Source organism: Peromyscus californicus, unplaced genomic scaffold (assembly GCF_007827085.1).
Source record: "Peromyscus californicus insignis strain IS unplaced genomic scaffold, ASM782708v3 Scaffold_10__1_contigs__length_136768540, whole genome shotgun sequence".
Lineage (NCBI taxonomy): Eukaryota > Metazoa > Chordata > Mammalia > Rodentia > Cricetidae > Peromyscus > Peromyscus californicus.
Window position 1 is genome coordinate 119,758,488 of NW_026294391.1, and position 19,024 is coordinate 119,777,511.

At 43.6% G+C, this 19,024-nt stretch overlaps 1 protein-coding gene across 1 annotated transcript in view; it reads right to left on the reverse strand.

Annotated features, from left to right (window-relative positions):
* The window catches only part of Mcf2 (MCF.2 cell line derived transforming sequence), a 102,791-nt gene extending 97,984 nt beyond the window's left edge, over positions 1–4,807 (reverse strand). Inside the window, exon 1 of the mRNA XM_052739963.1 lies at positions 4,412–4,807. Within this exon, the coding sequence (XP_052595923.1) occupies positions 4,412–4,679 (268 nt within the window). The 5' untranslated portion in view covers positions 4,680–4,807. The remainder of the gene's footprint in view (positions 1–4,411) is intronic.
* Between the last annotated feature and the right edge of the window lie 14,217 nt (positions 4,808–19,024).

The window sequence follows — 19,024 nt, forward strand, 5'->3', positions numbered from 1 at the left end:
TGAAAACCTTTCCATCCAAAATGGTTAAAATTCTGAGAAGAAAAATAAACCAGGCACTAAAGGTGCTGATGCTCAGTTTCCCAGAGAATGCTTGGGTTCCCAGAGAAGTTTGCCATGGAAAATAGTCAATATAATGTGGTCTAGGGTTGGGGAAGTAGTTCCAGTGGTAAAGTGCTTGCCTAGCATGCATGAAACCCTGGGTTCGATCCGTAGAAACACATAAAAAAAAAAACTGGAATGGTGGCTTATACATGTAATCCCAATACTGGGGAGGTAGAGGTAGAAGGATCATGAATTCATGGTCATCCTAAACTACATAGAGCTTTCCAGGGTAGCCTGGGCTACATGAGACCTTGTTTCAAGAAAAGAAAAATTTTAGCCTCATAAAAGATCCATTACTGTTGGAATACACTTTACAACATTGTGCAATGTACAGGAAATAAGTGCTGTCATTTATACTCTATTTGAGCTAAAACTTAATGATGCCAAACTGCACTTGAAACCAAATTTATACATGAACAGGTTTTCACAGCACCTTAACTTCTCAGTTGGGTAAGGTTTTATTAGATGAATAGACTTTACTTTCTTCATGGAGTGCAAAATACTTTTCCCTATTCATCATTAGGTAAGATGGCATGTGAGAAGGCAAAACTGCAAAAGCAAGCTCAAAAGAAAATGATATACTAAGCATGTGGTTGTTTATTATTCAGGCTGTGCTATCAATACTTCCATAGATAAGTAGACTTGGGAACATCAGTTAAGAGAAGACAAGATGAAACAAGGTTTGCCTCTCCCAACTTCTTCCCAGCTCTGGACTTCTTGGTCAGTTCAACCTGAATGCTCCACAAAGATCATATACTCAGTACTGACTCCTGGGGCTAGGAATGTTATCTCAGTGGTAGAGCATGGGCTTAGTACGTGTGAGGCTCTGGGCTCCATTCTGAACACTAAAATAAAAAGATAAACTGAACCTAAACTTGTCCTACTTCTTCCATTCCCAGTCTTTTGTTTGTTTAGTTGGTTTTAGTTTTTCTCTTGAGACAGGCCCTCACTGTGCAGCCCTGGCTAGCCTCAAACTCAGAGAAATCCCCCTGCTTCTCCTTTCCCAGCACTGAGATTAAAGGTGTGCACCACCACACCTGGCTTGCATTTGCAGTCTTTTTTCCCCCTTGGCTTTTCAAGACAGGGTTTCTCTGTGTAACCATGGCTATCCTGGAACTAGCTCTGTAGACCAGACCGGCCTCAAACAGAGATCCCCCTGCCTCTGACTCCCATGTGCCACCATGCTTACCTACTCTAATCATTTTTAAAATCATATACAATTCTGTAAACCAACTATGTTCTCCCCTTTCTGTTTTGTCTTTGCCCATATTATTTCCTATGTCTGGAATACCTTCTCTGCCTCTGCCACATCCATTCTAATCCCTTATCCACCTGGAAAAATTTTAATTCCTCATGTCTTGTGCATCCCTAGCCAGTTGAAAACCTTCCCTCTCCAGAAGCAAAAATCTATCAGTCATCTCTGGGCTGCCTCAGAAGAGAACCTGTGTACACACATATAACTATGTAACAAGTGATCTTTCAAAGGGTTCTTTGTGGCAATAAAAACTTTCTAAACACGTTTGTAGATATATTAATATTTTAAGTATATGAAATCCAGCCAGCTGTGGTGGTGCACACCTTTAAGCCCAGCACTCAGGAGGCAGAGCCAGGCAGATCTCTGTGAGTTCAAGGCCAGCCTGGTCTACAAATCGAGTTCCAGAATAGGCTCCAAAACTATACAGAGAAACCCAGTCTCAAAAAAAAACAAAAACAAAAACAAAAACAAAAAATGTATATGAAATTCTTTTTTGCATTTAAAGTTATAAACTAGGCATGGTGGCACACACTTGTAATCCCAACACTTGGGAAGTGAAGGCAGTAGGATCCAGAATTTGAGCTCAGCTTTGAGACTGTCAAAAAGCCAAAAATGGGCTGGTGAGATAGCTCAGCAAGGAAGAATGCATGCTGGCAAGTCTAGCTGCCACAAGGTGGAAGAAAAAAACAGATTCATTTTCAAGTTGTCCTTTGACCTCTGCATATATGCTAAAGCACATGCTCCCACACACATACACACAGAAAAGACAAAATAAATAAGTATGATTTTGAGAAGAGCAAAATAAAGTTATAGAACAAGCTGTACATGGTGTTACAAACCTGGAGTTTCAGTTACTCTGGAGGTTGAGGCAGGAGATCATTTAAGCCAGGCATTCAAAAGCAACCCAGGCAATTAAAATAAATGTCCATCTCAAAAACAAACAAAAACGTAAAGTTATAATTAGCCGTAGTGTGTGCCCCAGCCACAGGAATACTTATCTTTGTGGGCAGGTAAAGGTTAACTGCTGAAAATACTGAAAGACAAATAAGAGCTGCCAGCCAGCCCCTCCACCCCTACTGCACCCCTACCCCCAATCCCACTAAAGCACAGCACAGAGACTGGTATCATTTAAATGCTAGGATGTGTTGCCATGTCATAGTGACTGGGGAATAGCAGCATGCTAAAAACTTCCAAGGATCAAGAAAGTGAACCTAGAACGAAGAGAAACACTTGGCAACAGAAATGTCCACTTGTATTTCATTATTGTGATTTGGCTGGGATTGTAGCTTTGACTAGCATCCATCCACTGGCCCTGGGGTTCAATCCCCAGAACTTTCTCTCACATATGTAAGTGTGTGTGTGTGTGTGTGTGTGTGTGTGTGTGTGTGTGTGTGTGTGTGTGTGGTGTGTGTGTGAGAGAGAGACAGAGACAGAGAGACAGAGTGACAGAGGTGGGAGTGTGTGTGTTATCAGTGGTACACATGGGGGTGTACTAATCCCAGCACTGAAGATTATTTTGAGGCCATCCTGAGCTACATAGTGAGACTTTGTTTCATTTTCAGGTTTTTTATTTCCCTATGAAGTTGGTTTTTAGCTCTCACTGCACATTGCACATGCACATAAAGTTTCCATTGGTTTCTTTTGTAGCCTCCTAAATTCATTTAAATTGCCCTTAAACCCTGAAGGAGTTTGTGCCCCATCGCCACACTTCCCTTAATGATTTATTATTACATACAGAAAATAACATTGGCCACTTCCAAACAAAATACTCAAGACCAAAGGGTTCTTTGTTACTAAGAAGCTTTAGACAGAGCCCTGAGTTTCCTGTGGTTTAACTAAAGACATTGGTGTGACCTCCTTCCAATTCGTGGACAGCTTCGAACAAGAAGTGGAATTTGGAACAAATGCTGTGGGTACCTGATTTGAGAAAAGAAAAACTACACCAAGTCTAGTTTGTAATTCCCAAGTTCCCATTACAAGAAACATTGACAGGCTAAGCACCACAGAGGCACAGAAGACATGGCCAGCAGCTGCAGCACCTGGCAGATATTCCTGGACTCCCAGTGGTCCTATAGGAACTTTAAGTCTTGGAGCCTCCACATGCTCCATGGTACATCAAGCCCCAAACCCAGCAACTCCGACTTGCTCAACATGTGTACATCAAACCCCACTTTGCGCCACTCTCAAGCCTTTACCAAAATACAGTGGGATTTATTAGTTTTGGTTTTCTCCCTCCAAGACAAGTAAGAAAGAGTTTCTGCCTTTGTAGTAAGAGCCCCCAGAGAGGCAGGAAGCTCGTGGGACCAAGCTGGAAAGATGTAGTGGTCCTGGTGGATAAGCGCAAATCCTTGGCAGCAGACTGCCTACAAACTCCTCCTCCAACTTCAGGCCCGCAGCTTTCAGAATCCCAGCGCCTTTTTGACTCGGACCTAGCACGTGTTAATGAAACAAACAGCAACCACCCACACACGTAAATAAACCTAGCTTTTTTTAACTACAGGGAGTGTTACAAGGAAGTGTATCCTCAGGGAGGCTTGGCTCCGGAGTGTGGGATGCACAGTGGGAAGATCCCTTGTGTTCCCAACTCCACCAGGAGGCACCTAGATGGGTGGAAAGTGGGTAGGAGACATGGGACAGTCTCACCTTGCTTGGCGGGCTTCTGGAGGTCCGCCTGTGGGGCTTCAGCGGAGTTGAAAGGCACTTACACCCTCAGCATGGCAGCTGGCCTGAGAAACTGAGGACCACAGCCTGGATGCTGGATGGCTCCAAGCTAGAAGCACCACTGCGGTGGGGGGCGCAGGGGGGAGTTATAGGGTGAAAAGGAGAGAGAGAGAGAGAGAGAGAGAGAGAGAGAGGAGAGAGAGAGAGAGAGAGAGAGAGAGAGAGAGAGAGAGAGAGAGAGAGCAAACGCCCAAACGCCGAGAGCTTGGAGAAGACAAAGTACACCCCCCCCCCCCCCCCACAGCAGGCTGGGAGGGAGCTGGGAAGAGGGAACAGGGGAGAGCTCAGAGTCCCAGGCCGCTGGGTGGGAGTGCTCCAGGACACGTTACTCACCTGCCACGAAGACTGCCTGCAGCAAGCAGAGGTAGTTCTTCCCGTACTTCTCTTCAATCCTAATACGATGCAGGGCCATGGCCATGTCCACCTGCACCGGGACTGCCTGCGTGAATGGCAGGAAACTGCAGCCGTCCCGGTTCAGCAAGCGATTCCTAGTACTGGGCGTCTGAGCGACAGCCCTGGGCAATTGCCTGAACGCCATGCAAGGCGAGGCAGGAGCGGGAGCAGGAGGGGGCCCTAGTGGAGGGGGCCCTGCTTCCGCCATCCTCAAGCCAGACTCACGGGTGGGCGACCCCAATCCCAACCCCAACCCGCCACTGCTGGACTCAGGCCGGCAAGCAGCCCGCTGTGCAAGCAAGCGCAGACACCGCCGGAAGGGTCGCAGCCTGAGCAGTTCTGAGGTTCAGAAGACTAGAGCCCCCTAGCTGGGACCGACAAGCCCCAGGACAGAGAGCGCTATGTGTCCGGAGCCCAGAAACTTGCAGAGACTTCAGGACTCTGGCAGCAGAGTGCTTCTGGCGTCAGCTACTGAGAGTTGAGAGCAACTTCACTCCCTGTGGGTGTGCACCCACATCCCCGCCTAGTTTCTAGCGGGATGAACAGGGGCGGGACACCAGGAACCGGAGGGGACAGCCCCCGCAGAGACGCCCACAGAGAAATTGTGGAGGCTGGCGCTAGGCTGCAGCACGTGGTGGGAGGGGACAACCCGATCTCACACTCTGGGCAGTGGGAGCTGGAGCGGGAGGTTCCTTGCATCCTGCTTCCCAGGGCGGGGCGGGGGTGGAGTAGAGATGCACAGCGTGGACACCTGCAGATAACACTGCTAGAGCGCTTTACTGGTGCCAAGAGAGCAGCCTTGGAGAGTCGGAAAAGGTGGGTGCTGAAGCCGAAATGTGCTTTCTCCCACTTGGTCCCTCACTGGCCTGCAAGGGCTCAAGCACACTCACTCAGTCTCCACCCTTGCTTTTCAAGGGCTAGGGTCCTGGGAAGCCTTGTCTAATACACTGGGCTGCCATCTTTTACGGGTTTGGAATCGTGGTTTGCTTTAGAAATCACAAAACAGAAATGGGTGAGTGAGATGGCTCTGAGAGTAAAGGCGCTTGCTGGGCAAACCTAGTGATCTGAGTTAATGGAACCCATGTAAATTAAGGCAAAAGAAGAGAACTGAGTCCACAAAATTGTCCTCTGACCTCCACATGCGCTGTGGCACATACATTATGCACAAAAAGAAGTAACAGAAGTAGGGGCTGGACATATAGGTCAATTGGTAGAGTGCATTCCTAGTATGCACAAGGCCCTGGGTTATATCCCTCAGGAGATGGAGTTTGGAGGACCAAGATTATTCCTAACTACATAGCTCATTCCAGGCCAGCCTAGGCTAGAAAAGACCACGTCTCAAAAAAAATCACACACACACACACACACACACACACACACACACACACACACACACGCATGCACACACGCACACAACAATAAATACCAAAAAAAAAAAAACCAACAAAAATCAGGGGGGCAGCAAGAGAAGGTAATCTCTTGAAAACCCAAGTGGGAAAGGCTAGGAGGTCCCAGCCCTTTCCTCCTCCTGAGCTTGGGAGTTTAGAGGGTGCTGTAGGAAGAGTGAGGAGAGGCAGGCTGCTCATCAAAAAGCTATAACACCATGAATTTGAAGGCCAGCAGAGAGGAGTGTATGGGAGGGTTTGGAGGGAGGAAAGGGAAGAGAGAAATGTTGTAATTAAATTATAATCTCAAAATAAGAAGTAATAAGAGCTATAGCAACGGAGGAGAAGCCAGGAGTGTCAAGTTAGAAACTATGAAAGTGTAATCCAGTGTCCAAGTCCTAGGGATTTGCCCCAATTTTACTCTAATACTAGCAGCCTTTTTGGGAATTGCAAGCATCACTCTTTTCTTTAGCCATTATCCTTTTCAAAATGTTCTGACAAGAGTGTACTGTTACATAGGCCAACCAGTATAAGTGGGTTTATTGTTTTTAAGCCCTTTATGTATGGGTTACCACTGATTTGTACCTGAGGAGAGCCAATGCAGACAAGTATAAAATTTGGAATCAATAACTCCTGCCTTTTTCATGTTAGCCTAGAGTCATGGAGCGTTTGGGTTTAAACAGTGAAGTGAGAGTACAGTATTGATTGCTAAATTTCTGTCATAAGGGTTCACATCATTTCACCCAAGTCTAAATATCACTTCTTTTAGGAAGGACAGAGGAAATTAGAATAAGAGAATATTATTGTATTGTAGTAAATTAGATGCAACTAATTAGGAGAAAACAGAACTCCAAGATGCTGAATTTGTAGGTAGACAATAAAATGAAAAGCTATCCTTACTACCTGGACTTTGGAGAAGTTCTACAGAATTCAGGAAGTCTCCGAACATGAGAGGGTTACCAAATGAAAACTCAATTTAGAACAGGGATAAGGGAAACTTCAAGATTTAGCTAACAAGGAGGACCCTAAGAGGGACACATGGATCGCCCTGGGAAGAGGAAACAGATGAGATCTCCTGGGTAAACTGGGAGCAGGGGGGAGTAGAGGGGAGGGAATGGGGGATGGGAACATGAGGGATCAGGATGGTCGGGTTGGGGGAGGGACAGAGAGGGAGAGTAACAGCAAGGAAAGATATATCTTGATAGAGTGGGCCATTATGGGGTTAGGGAGAAATCTGGTGCTAGGGAATCCCAGGAATCCACAATGATGACCCCAGCTAAGACTCCTAGCAATAGTGGAGAGGGTGCCTGAACTGGCTTTCCCCTGTAATCAGATTGGTGACTACCCTAATTGTTGTTATAGAACCTTCATCTGGTAACTGATCCAAGCAGATGCAGAGATTCACAGCCAAACACTGGGCCTAGCTCCAAGAGTCCAGCTGAAGAGAGATTATATAAGGGGGCAGGGGTGTCAAGATCATGCCAGGGAAACCCACAGACAGATGACCTGAGCTCATGGGAGCTCATGGGGACTCTAGAACAATAGCTAGGGAGCCTGCATGGAACTGACCTAGGTCCTCTGCATGTGGGTAATAGTTGTGTAGCTTGGTCTGTTTGTGGGGCCCCTAGAACTGGGACCAGGCTCTGTCCCTGGTGCATGAGCTGGCTTTTGGAGCCCATTCCCTATGGTGGGATGCCTCACTCAGCCTTGATGCAGGGGGGAGGAGCTTGGTCCTGCCTCAACTTGATATGCCATGCTTTGTTGACTCCCATGGGAGGCCTTACCCTTTCTGAGGAGTGGCTTGGGGGGGTGGGGTAGAAAGGAGGTGGGGAGAGGGAACCGGAGGAGAGGAGGAAGGGGAAACTGTGGTTGGTATATAAAACAAATTTTAAAAATTAATAAAAAAAGATTTGTGTAATTAAAATTGATTAACGTAAAAAGTCACATCAAATTCTTGGGCTGGCTTTTCTGCTATAGATGTAGGGGCAGCTTTCACTTTTGCTTGTTTATTTAGTATCTATATCCTGCAACATTCCTGTAGAGAACTGACTTGTCCTACTGTAGGTCCTCGTGACGCAGCCAGGAGTGCTAGCAAATCCTAGATTCAGGGTGGGACTGTGCTCATGGCTTACTAGATCATTGTAGTCTGTCTCCTCCGTCATTGAATAGTTTTAAACCAGACATAATCCCAGAACTTTCTGGAACTAATAGTAGAACTTTTTTTTTTAATGGATGGTTGTAAAGTAAGCCTGAGGCTGCAAAGGCATCCTACCTAAGAATGAAACCTTAAGATGAAAGTAGAGCTGAGATGGAGAAAGAAATTGATTCCTAATGAAATTATTTAAACATTTAGAGCCTGGGGTTGGAGAGATGGCTCAGAGGTTAAGAGCACTGGCTGCTCTTCCAGAGGTCCTGAGTTCAATTCCCAGCAATCACATGGTGGCTCACAACCATCTGTAATGAGATCTGGTGCCCTCTTCTGGCCTGCAGGGATATGTGCAGAAAGAACACTGTATACATAATAAATAAATCTTTAAAAAAAAAAAAAAAAAAGCAATTTAGAGCCAGCCATGCCTGAAGAAATTATTCACTTCTTTCCTAGGTTTCGCAGTTATATAGATTGCTATGTTTTCTTTTGTGTTTAAACCCATTTGCATTTGGAGTACTGTCATTTGCAACGAAAAGATGCTCTACTGAAACATTAAGACTAATGCAACATATAACTTCATTTAATTCTGCACTAGTAGAACCTTGGTGGGGGATAGTTGTTAACTACAGGGAAGTTACCTTGACACAATATGCTAATCTTGCCCAAAGAAATGAATGAACCAAGCAATTAGACATAGACACAATGTTTCTTCCTTCTCAGGAAGAACCTCAGAAATCATATCCTCACGAGGCACGCCTTTAATCGCTGTACTCGGGAGGCAGAGCCAGGCAGATCTCTGTGAGTTCGAGGACAGCCTAGTCTACAGAGAGAGATCCAGGTCAGACACCAAAGCTACACAGAGAAACCCTGTCTCGGGGGAAAAAAAGAAAGGAAGGAAGGAAGGAAGGAAGGAAGGAAGGAAGGAAGGAAGAAAGAAGAAAGAAAGAAAGAAAGAAAGAAAGAAAGAAAGAAAGAAAGAAAGAAAGAAAGAAAGAAAGAAAGAAAGAAAGAGAGAAAGAAAGAAAAAGAAAGAAAGAAAGAAAGAAAGAAAGAAAAACATATCCTCACTTGTTTTCATTTTTTTCAGTTCCATCTTTTGTGACTTTAAAAGCCTAAACTTTGCTTTCTGTAGAAAGTACTGTTTCATGGATCAGCTTCTTTTCCCCTGATGTTCATTAAAAGAAACGGGTCCTTCAAAACTTGGTGTTCTGATGGTTACATGCTTCAAGAACAGTTCCAGTGCCACTATATTTGTAGGAAACAAATCTCTTCCACAAATGTCAGCAGTCCTTTCAGGAAATACTTTGAGTATGATGAGGATATATTCAAAACAGAAATGGTCCTGCTTGAGGAAAAGTCAACTCTAGAGTAGTATTTGATATCCTAACTCCTGACTCCTTCAATTTTTAGCTGCAATGAGTGATGAAGCATTTAGGTGTAAACAGTAAAGCGAAGAAAGTACAGGGTTGGTTGCTAAATTTCTGTACTGCCCAACTAATTATTTACTAAGGTTAATTAGAACTCAATACTGGCATTTGTGAAACAGTGTGATCTAAGAAAACCAGTGTCACCACACTGGTTATGTAGGTTGCCTGATAAAAGTATATACTTGACAAACCTAAGGAAGGCTTATTTATCATAACACACACATACACACACACACACACACACACACACACACACACACACACACACACACCACACACACGGCTGGGTATGGTGATTCATGCTTTTAATTTCAGCACTGGGGAAGCAGAGGCAGGCTGATGTCTATGAGTTCAAGGACATCCTGGTCGACATAGGGAGTTCTAGGCCAGCCAGGGATACATAGAGAGATCAGTTCACCGTGGTTCTCCAGAGTGCAAAGAAAGACATCCCTTAGGTGCCCATGGAGGCCAGAAATAGTGGATCCCCTGAGTCATGGTATTTGTGAGCTGCCAGACCACATGGATGCTAGAATCTCTCTCTCTCTCTCTCTCTCTCTCTCTCTCTCTCTCTCTCTCTCTCTCATCTTACACTATAGCTCAAGATGTTCTGAAACACATTATAGAGGCCAAGCTATCCCAGTAATTTTTCTGCCTCATTCTTCTTAATGCTGGGATAACAAAGGTAAGCCACCTTACCAAGCTCAGATTTCTTTACTTAGGAGCCTACTCCTCTTCTGCTATGATAATTTTTCCAACCCAGAACCTTGTTTTTTATTCATCCTATCTAAAGGCTGTCCAGCCCAGATAGACAGCTTTATCCAAGCCTCCTACAGCCGGAGCTGTGCACTGTCATATCAGGATATTGATAAGCATTCTTAGTTTTAATAGAACATTGATTTGGCACAACTTGAAATAACCTTGTAGCTGAATAAGAGTCTTGCTATAGCTATGAGAATTGAGAACAAGCCTGGAGTCAGAAGCCTTGTTTACTCACCTGATGTCTATAGCAGTGGGATTGATGTTTGCCTGAAGAGCAGATTCCTCCCAGTTCGTAGTGGTTCTCCAGAGTGCAAAGAAAGACATCCCTTTCCCTCTTTTTCCCCAGTGTCTAACTCAAGGTTTTTTTCTATATAAAACTTAGCCTAGGTGATATGAAATAGCAAAAGTAACACATACCATTTCCATTGTCTTCTTTTTAAATGTATAAACCCAGGGCTGGAGAGAAAACTGAGCAGTTAAGAGCATGCCCTGCTCTTGCAGAGGACTCGAGTTTTGTTCTCAGCATCCAAGCTGGGCAGCTCAAAACCACCTGTAACTCCAGCTTCAGGGCAATCTGATGCTCCAGCCTTCATGTGTACCTGCACTTAATTGCATCCACAGATGGACACACATACATATATTTTTAAAAATACATAAATGTATAAATTTACAAGGGTAATTTTTGGAAAGTCACAAGTGAATAAAGGCCATTGTGGGAGGCTCCAGCTTAGGTGGAGTGGGAGAAAGCCTCATGAAAAGACATATGGACCAAAGGGAGTTGATGTGACCCTATACAACCCTGGACATCCAGAAGACTGAGAGATGCTGGGTACTGCTGAAGGACTGAAGGGAGACATATATGTAAAGACGGTGACATTCATTGACTAACATAGAGAAAGACTGCCTCACCAGCCACACTTCTTACAGATGGACATCAGCACATTCCCCTAGCAAGAGAGCAGAAACTTCAGCAGGGGTGGGGGTGGGGTGACTGAAGAGCTCCTGGGGAAGGCTTCTGAAATTCTACTATTTCTTGGTTTCTCTTTCCATCATGCGATTCCCCTCACCAGCTTTTTAACACTAAAGCAAAAGGCTGCCAGGCAAGGAGTCCTTTCTGTGAGTTTTCCTATCAGCAATTCTGGGCCTCATTTTTAAATATGAACAGACAGGCAAATCACCAAATGATAGAGGTAAGTCGCTCTGGTGGTTACTTTTGGGTTTCCCTGGCCTCCCCCCAGCCAGGCCATAGTTATTCAAACACTTAATCTGACTGCTGCCTTTAGGTATTCTGAACTGTGGTTAACATCTGCAAATCAGTTGACTTTAAGCAAAGGAGATAATCCTTGAAAGCTTGGGTGGCCACATTCAATCAGCTGTAAGGTCTTAACAGCAAAACTGAAGTTTCCCTGAGGAAGAAGTTCTGAGGCAAGTTTCTAAGAACCTTTCTGCCTGAGAGTTTGCCGCCCATCGAGATAATTCCTCCCGCCCCCACTCCTGCTCCTGCTTGCTCTGGTTTGGAGAGTGCCAAGCTCTCTCATGTGGGTCTCTCTCTCTCTCATCAATAAATTATAGGTGTGGGGGGGTGTTTAAACAGACACACAGGTACACTCACAAAAGACTCTTGTTTGTCTGATCGAACTACAACTGACACAAGACACCAAAGGCACATGGCGGCCAACATGAACAGCAAAACTGATTTGCTACCTTCTTTCCTTGCTACATATCTCTCCCATACAACCTCTTTGTGCAGGCACATTTGTGACCTTGATAGTCCTACAGCCTAGTCCACTGGCTTTCTTCTCAGAAGCGTAACCCTTGATGTTTCTCAGCACTATGATTACACTTGCCTGCTCCTCTGTGGTCAAGTTTCTGTTTAAATGTTATTTCCTCAACTACCTCTCTTGATCACCCTACTGAAAATGTAGTACCACCTACTCTCACATGCTCCATCCTATCACACTAAATTGTATTCTCAAATGAAGGATGACTTCCTTGTATTTGATTATTTGTTGGTACATTTACTAGTTTATTATCTGAGAGTTTTCTTTTTTTAATGAGTCTTTTGGGAGGGATTGTTCTGGGTTTTTGAGACAGGGTTTCACTGTGTAGACCAGGCTGGCCTCGAACTCAGATCTGCCTGTCTCTGCCTCCTGAATTATGAGCCTTGCTCACTGTTGGATTACCATCATCTAAAGCAGTGTCTTGTCCTTTAATAGTTGATATATGGGGTGGATTAGTAAGTAGGGGTGGGGGGAGTTGGGGTAGAGGGCCGAGGGATGGGGAAGGGGGCTTGGAAGAAACAAATGTAATTCAGGAACAGGAGAGTTTGGAAAACAAAACAAAGCAAAAAGCTAATGGCTATAAAATAAAATATTAAAGTCATTATCATAGTCTATATATAATAATGGATTGTGATAACCAAAAACCAATTGGAAAACAAGAAAGAAAGATCCTATACCTGGGGACATGAATGATAACATCAAAAAAAAATTCCATGGTGTTGGGAATGAAGTTCAGTTGGAAGAGTGTTTGCCTAGCATTCAGGAAACCCTGGGTTTGATCCCCATCACTGAATAAAACTGGGTGCGGTGCATGCCTGTAATCCCAGGAGGAGAAATCAGTCAAAAATCATCCTCAGCAACAGAAAGAGTGTGAGGCCAGCCTTGCTTAGAGAAGACCCTGACAGGCACAGAGGGCAAACGAGGTAAAAGCTAAGCTGTGTCCTTTAGATCCTCCTTCCAAAACCAAGGGTTTACTGTCCCATCCTTTGAGAGAAGCCTGAAGTAGCTAGCTCCCATTAAAGATTGCCTTATTGAAAGGAGCTGCTTAGTTCAAGGTCAGCATCCTTTGACTTCACGCAGTAGGTTTCAAGGGCTCAACATCCTTGCCTCAAGTCAGAACCACTCTGAAATATTATCCAGTCTGTAGAACTTCTTGGAGTGGCTACTGCGGCTTCTGCTAGTATCACTTTAGACTGTGACTTCTTCCTCTACCCAACCTTCTTTTCTCTCTTGCTCACTCTTCTCCAACATTTAATCTTAGTAAGATGCCTTAGAAAACCTTCTGTACCCATTTTCATGAATTGAAATGATTGAACAAGAGTGAGGTGGTAGAGGAGGAGTGGCTGTGGGATATTTGATGAGAGAAGTGGGGGAAATTCATCATTTCACAATAAGAAATTGAATTTTTAGGAAAATACAATGGGACTGTTAAACTGTGTTGTGAAAGTAACAAAGTCAGACAATGAATTTAAGGGGTCTAATATCCAGCTGGAGGCCACGAAAGAAAGGAGACAATGGAGAAAAATATTTCAAAAAAATAAAAGAAAAAGAACACCAGAAAGGAAAAAGATGGATATTTGTATTAGAAGGACCTGTCTAAGGTTTGGGACATGCCTCAGTGGTAGAGTGCTTGCCCAACAACACAAAGGCCCTAGGTTCCATCCCCAGAGCCTATCAAGTACAAATATGATACTTTTAAAAAACTGCCTGGATACCTCCGTGGTATAAAAGAACCTAGGTATCTAGTGAGGGAAAGAGGTAAATGCACTAGAAAAAAAATAAGAATCAAATATGAGCTCCTGGTTAGGAATGCTGGGTTTTAGAAACTAATGCAAGAATGGGATGGAGCTCAGGGAGCACAGTGCTTCTTTAGTGTGCATGAGCCCTTGTGGTGACATTGTGTTCCCCAAAATATTGTGCACCCTAATAAACTTATCTGGGGTCAGAGAACAGAACAGCCACTAGACATAGAGGCCAGAAAATGGTGGCACACATACACACCTTTAAGCCTATCACTTGGGAGGTAGAGATCCATGCGGATCTCTGTGAGTTCAAGACCACACTGGAAACAGCCAGGCATGGTGACACACGCCGTTAATCCCAGGAAGTGATGGCAGGAAGCAGAAAGGTATATAAGGCGTGAAAACCAGGAACTAGAACCTGATTAAGCTTTTCGGCTTCTAGCAGCAGTTCAGCTGAGATCCATTTGGATGAGAACTCAGAGGCTTCCAGTCTGAGGAAACAGGATCAGCTGAGGAATTGACCAGGTGAGGTGGCTGTGACTTGTTCTGCTTCTCTGATCTTCCAGCATTGACCCCAGTACCTGGCTCCAGGTTTGTTTTTATTAATAAGACTCTCTAAGACTCATGCTACAAGCCCTTGCACTGATCACTACCACCTGTAATTCTTACTGCTGGTAGCACACACCTATAATCCTGAGCACTTGAGGAGCAAAGGCAGAAGGATAGCGGTTCAGGGTCATCCTTGGCTGCATAGAGAGTTCAAAGGCAGCTTGGGCTACATGAGTTTTGTCTCAAAAATAAATATTAATTCATAAATGGCCTAATGAAAAAGTGTAGTTGCCAGGCACAGTGACACATGCCTTTAGTCCCAGCACTAGAGAGGCAGAGGCAGACAGATGTCTATGAGTTCAAGGTCAGCCAGGACTACACAATAAGACCCTGTCTTAAACAAACACCCTTCCCACTGCAAAAAAAAAAAAAAAAGAAAAGAAAGAAAAGAAACAGTATAATCAAAATCATGGGGAACCAAGGCTACACAGTCAGATTGTATCTCAAATAAATAAAGAAATAGAAGGACAAAAGCTGAGAAAAGCCTTTTCTGCTTAGATCAAGACGGGGTTTCCCTGCTTAGTCCTGGCTAGCCTTTGCCCTTTAAAACCAGGGTGGCCTCAAACTCAGAGATCTGCCTGCCTCTGCCTCTTGCAGGATTTAAGGTGTTTACTTCATACCCAGCTCACAGAACTTCTTCTGAGTCAGATTAGAATTCTATATTGATTCTATATTGAGCCAAGCTGTTAAGCAAAACTAATAGTCAAAATATATTTAAAAACCACAGAGAAATCATTTTTTTTGTGAGATACCGTCCTAGTTAGCTTTTTTGTTGCTGTGATAACACCATGACCAAAAGGAACATGGGGAGGAAAGGGTTATTTGGCCTATATAACACAGTCAGTCTACCGGCAAGGGGAACCAGCACAGGAGCTCACAATGGGAACCTGAAGGCATGAACTGAAGCAGAGACCATGGAGGAGAGCTGATCAATGACTTATTCTCTATGGCTTGCTCCACTTGCTTTCTCATACAATCCAGGACCACCTGCCTGGGGTGGCGCTGCCCACCGTGGCCTAGGATCTCCCACATCAATCATCTGTCAAGAAAATGTGGCATAGACTTGCCAACAAGCCAATCTGACGGAGGTATTTTCTCATTCCTCTCATATACAAGCTCAGTAACAAAAAAACTAAGCAGTACAGAGATGTGAACAGTCAGAAAGCTGATCACTCAGAAAGCTTCCTTGGAAGCTACTAGAGAAAGTAGTCTCCTCAAAATGAAGCATTACATTAACAAGAGGAAGCTACAGATCCTAGGGAGAGAACAATGGGAACACAGACAAGGGAAACTCTAGAAAGCGATGTCCCTGGAGAAAAGCGGGCTGAGGTTAAGACAGAAAGCTAACTTGGAGAGGGCCCACTCTCATTCCTTTCTATAACTTTCTAAACCATAAGCTTTCATTAGGGCCTTTGGGTCTTTACATGCACTCTTCTAGAATTTTGCAAATCAGAGAAGGAAATAGTGGGAATGTGTACCTTCTTCATTTTTAGAAACTTCAAAGCTTCTTACAAAAATTTTACGTTCTTTTCCCCCGAAACTTTCTGCCTCTCAAATCCATACTATGGAAGATTTGCCTGAAGAGATACCCTGTCCAAATATATGAGAGATGAGCTGGGTGTGGTGGCTCAGGCCCGTAATGCCAAGTACTTGAGAGACTGTGGTAGGAGACTGACACATGTTTGAGGCTAGCCTGAGGTAAAATAGAATGAAAACAAAATGTGAGAAATGTCACCATATTCTTTTAGAAGACTGTCCTCAAGATGACCTACTTTCATTTGGTCACCTTCTGGGGACCAAAGAGAACAGAATTCTCCCCCCAAAAAAAAAATTTAGCATAAGCAGTAGAAAAAAGTCTTTTCTTCACTAAGAATATATGTTCTAGCATCTAAATGTACAATTAGTCCTACACAAATTCAGGTAACACAGAGCACTTTCTCATGCCACAATTATGACAAAGCTCAGAAACAGACATTTGGATTCCATGGGGCCCTCAGAAAGGTGAAGGCATCCATGTGTATCTGTACATGGGTGTGTATGTGATGTGCATGGTGGGGATGTGTGTATGCTATAGCATGCTTGTGGGGGTCAGAGGACAACTTTCAAGAATATGTTCTTCTCTTCCACTATGTGGGTCCAGGGATCAACTCATGTCAAGAGCAATAAGTGTCTTTACCTACTTGAGCTGTCTTAGCAGCCTGGAAAAGAAGGAGTCTATCATGGAGACGGAACTAAGCAAGTATGGAGGACGCTGTTTTAAATAGGAATATCCCAATATAGGAATAGTCTAGTCATGCCTCCATGCTTTCCTTACATTAATCTATGGTAAAGATAATCTTACCACAAATATCTGTCCTTCAAACAATTGTGGCTCATTTTGTGTCCTCAGCCAAAAGAAGCCACTGGACACCCCATCCTATCCCAGTCAGCTTCACTTGAGACACATTCTTGCTCTTACCTTCTGATTATCATGCAAAAAAGTTTCCAAACCAAACCTTGAGTTGTGATACACTCAGAACAAATCTGATAGAATCATACACTGTATCGAAGTTTTATTTTACAAGGTCAAATCGGGATGAACCAACTAGTTCTGAAAGTATTTATGTACTGAATACATAAAGGAGTTTTAGAGTCTAAAAGAAAAATCCCAGGCCAGGCAAGCTCTGAACCTCAGCAACTGTCTGGAAGATAGAAAAGAGAAAGAGAAAAAGCCATGTCTGCATGGTCATCAGGTACTTGCCAGATAAGCAACCCCTTGGCAGGGAAGAGAGGGGAGTTTTAGAGAAAATGAAAAAGCTCCATGTACCAGAGAAAGCATGCTCAGGCCAGCATCTGAAAGAAGGAGAAAGGAGGGAAGAAAAAGGGAATGCTACACCTTTCTGAGAAGGAGCTGTAATGGTAGTGTTAGTTAAGACTCAGAAAGGCAGGGTGACCGACAGAAACTCATTTGGCAGATTTTATTTAATTTAAAAGATTATAGCTACAAGTGGTGGATGCCTTTAATCTCAGCACTCCTGAGGCAGGTGATTTTCTGTGAGTTTGAGGTCAACCTGGTGTGAGAGTTCCAGGCAAGGCTACAGACACTCTGTTTCAAAAGACAATATACATATTATAAAAATCATAATAAAAATCATAATTTACAAAGTGACCGTTTTATATATGTATACCTAGTGGGATGGCTAATTCAAGATACTATCAATGAACATAGACACATACATAAATATATATGGTTGTGCCTATTTTAACAATGCTAGGGATCAAATCCAGGGCCTCATGCTTGCAAGCCACTATATCCCACTCTGCTCTTTCTTCCTTTCTTTTCTTTACTTTCTTTTTTTAAAATTTTTAGACAGGGTCTCTCTATTTAGTCCTGGAAGGCCTGGAATTTGCCTCTTTTCTCCAGAGTGCTTGGCTTAAAGGTATGCCTTTGTTGTTTTTGTTTTTTGGGATTTTTTTTGTTTGGTTTTTGTTTTGTTTTGTTTGAGACAGGGTTTCTCTGTGTAGTTTTGGTGCCTGTCCTGGATCTCGCTCTGTAGACCAGGCTAGCCTTGAACTTACAGAGATCCACCTGGCTCTGCCTCCTGAGTGTTGGGATTAAAGGCGTGCGCCACCACGCACATTATTTTTGTTTTTGACAGAGGCTGTTGTTTTTGTTTTTGACAGAGTCTCTTGTATACCAGGCTTGTGTAGAACTCCCTAGGTAGCTAGAGATGACCTTGATCTTCTTTCTGAGTCCACCTCCTGAGTACTACAATTACTAGTGTGAACCACCATGTTTGGTTTATACTGTGCTAAGGACTGAACCCAGGGCTTCATGTATGCTAGGCAAGCACTCTACCACCTGAACCTACAACTACATCCCCAGCCTACAGTTACTATACTTTTTTTACCTTTTTCTTCCCTCAGGTTTTGTATTATGGGAACATGTAAAATCTACTTTCAGCAATTTCACCTGGGCAATGTCTTATTATCAACTGTGATCATCACCATGTACACTAGATCTCTTGAACTTGTTCTCTTGACTAACTGGAAGTTTCTGTCATTTGACCAACAGTTTCTCACCTTTTTCCCACTCCCAGCCCATGGTAACCATGATTCTCCTCCTCTCTCTAAAAATTAGGTTTGCTTATTTTGTTTGTTTTATTTATTTTTGAGACAAGATCTCACTACGTAGACCAGCCTGGCACCAAACTTACAGATGTTGCCTGCTTCTGCTTTCAGAGTGCAGGGTGTGAAGTTGTTCACCTCATCCTCAGCTCACAGAACTTCCTTCACTACCAAATCTAAACTAGCACCCACTCTCACTTTTTGAAGACTTGTATTGACTGCAGGGACAGTGGAGTGTTCCAAAATCATATAAAAAGATAGACAATGATAAACGGACAAAGAGAACAACAGTTGCAAAATACATGACAAAACAATGGCAAAAGAAATAAAATCATTTTATTATTATTATTATTATTATTATTATTATTATTATTATTATTATTATTATTTTGGTTTTTTGAGACAGGGTTTCTCTGTGTAGCTTTGGAGACTGTCCTGGAACTCACAGAGGTCTACCTGGCTCTGCCTCCCGAGTGCTGGGATTAAAGGCATGTGCCACCACCTTTATTATTTTTTTTTTTATGAATGGGAGACCTTGCCCTTTCTGAGGAGTGGATGGCGGGGGTAGAAAGGAGGTAGGGGAAGGGGACAGGA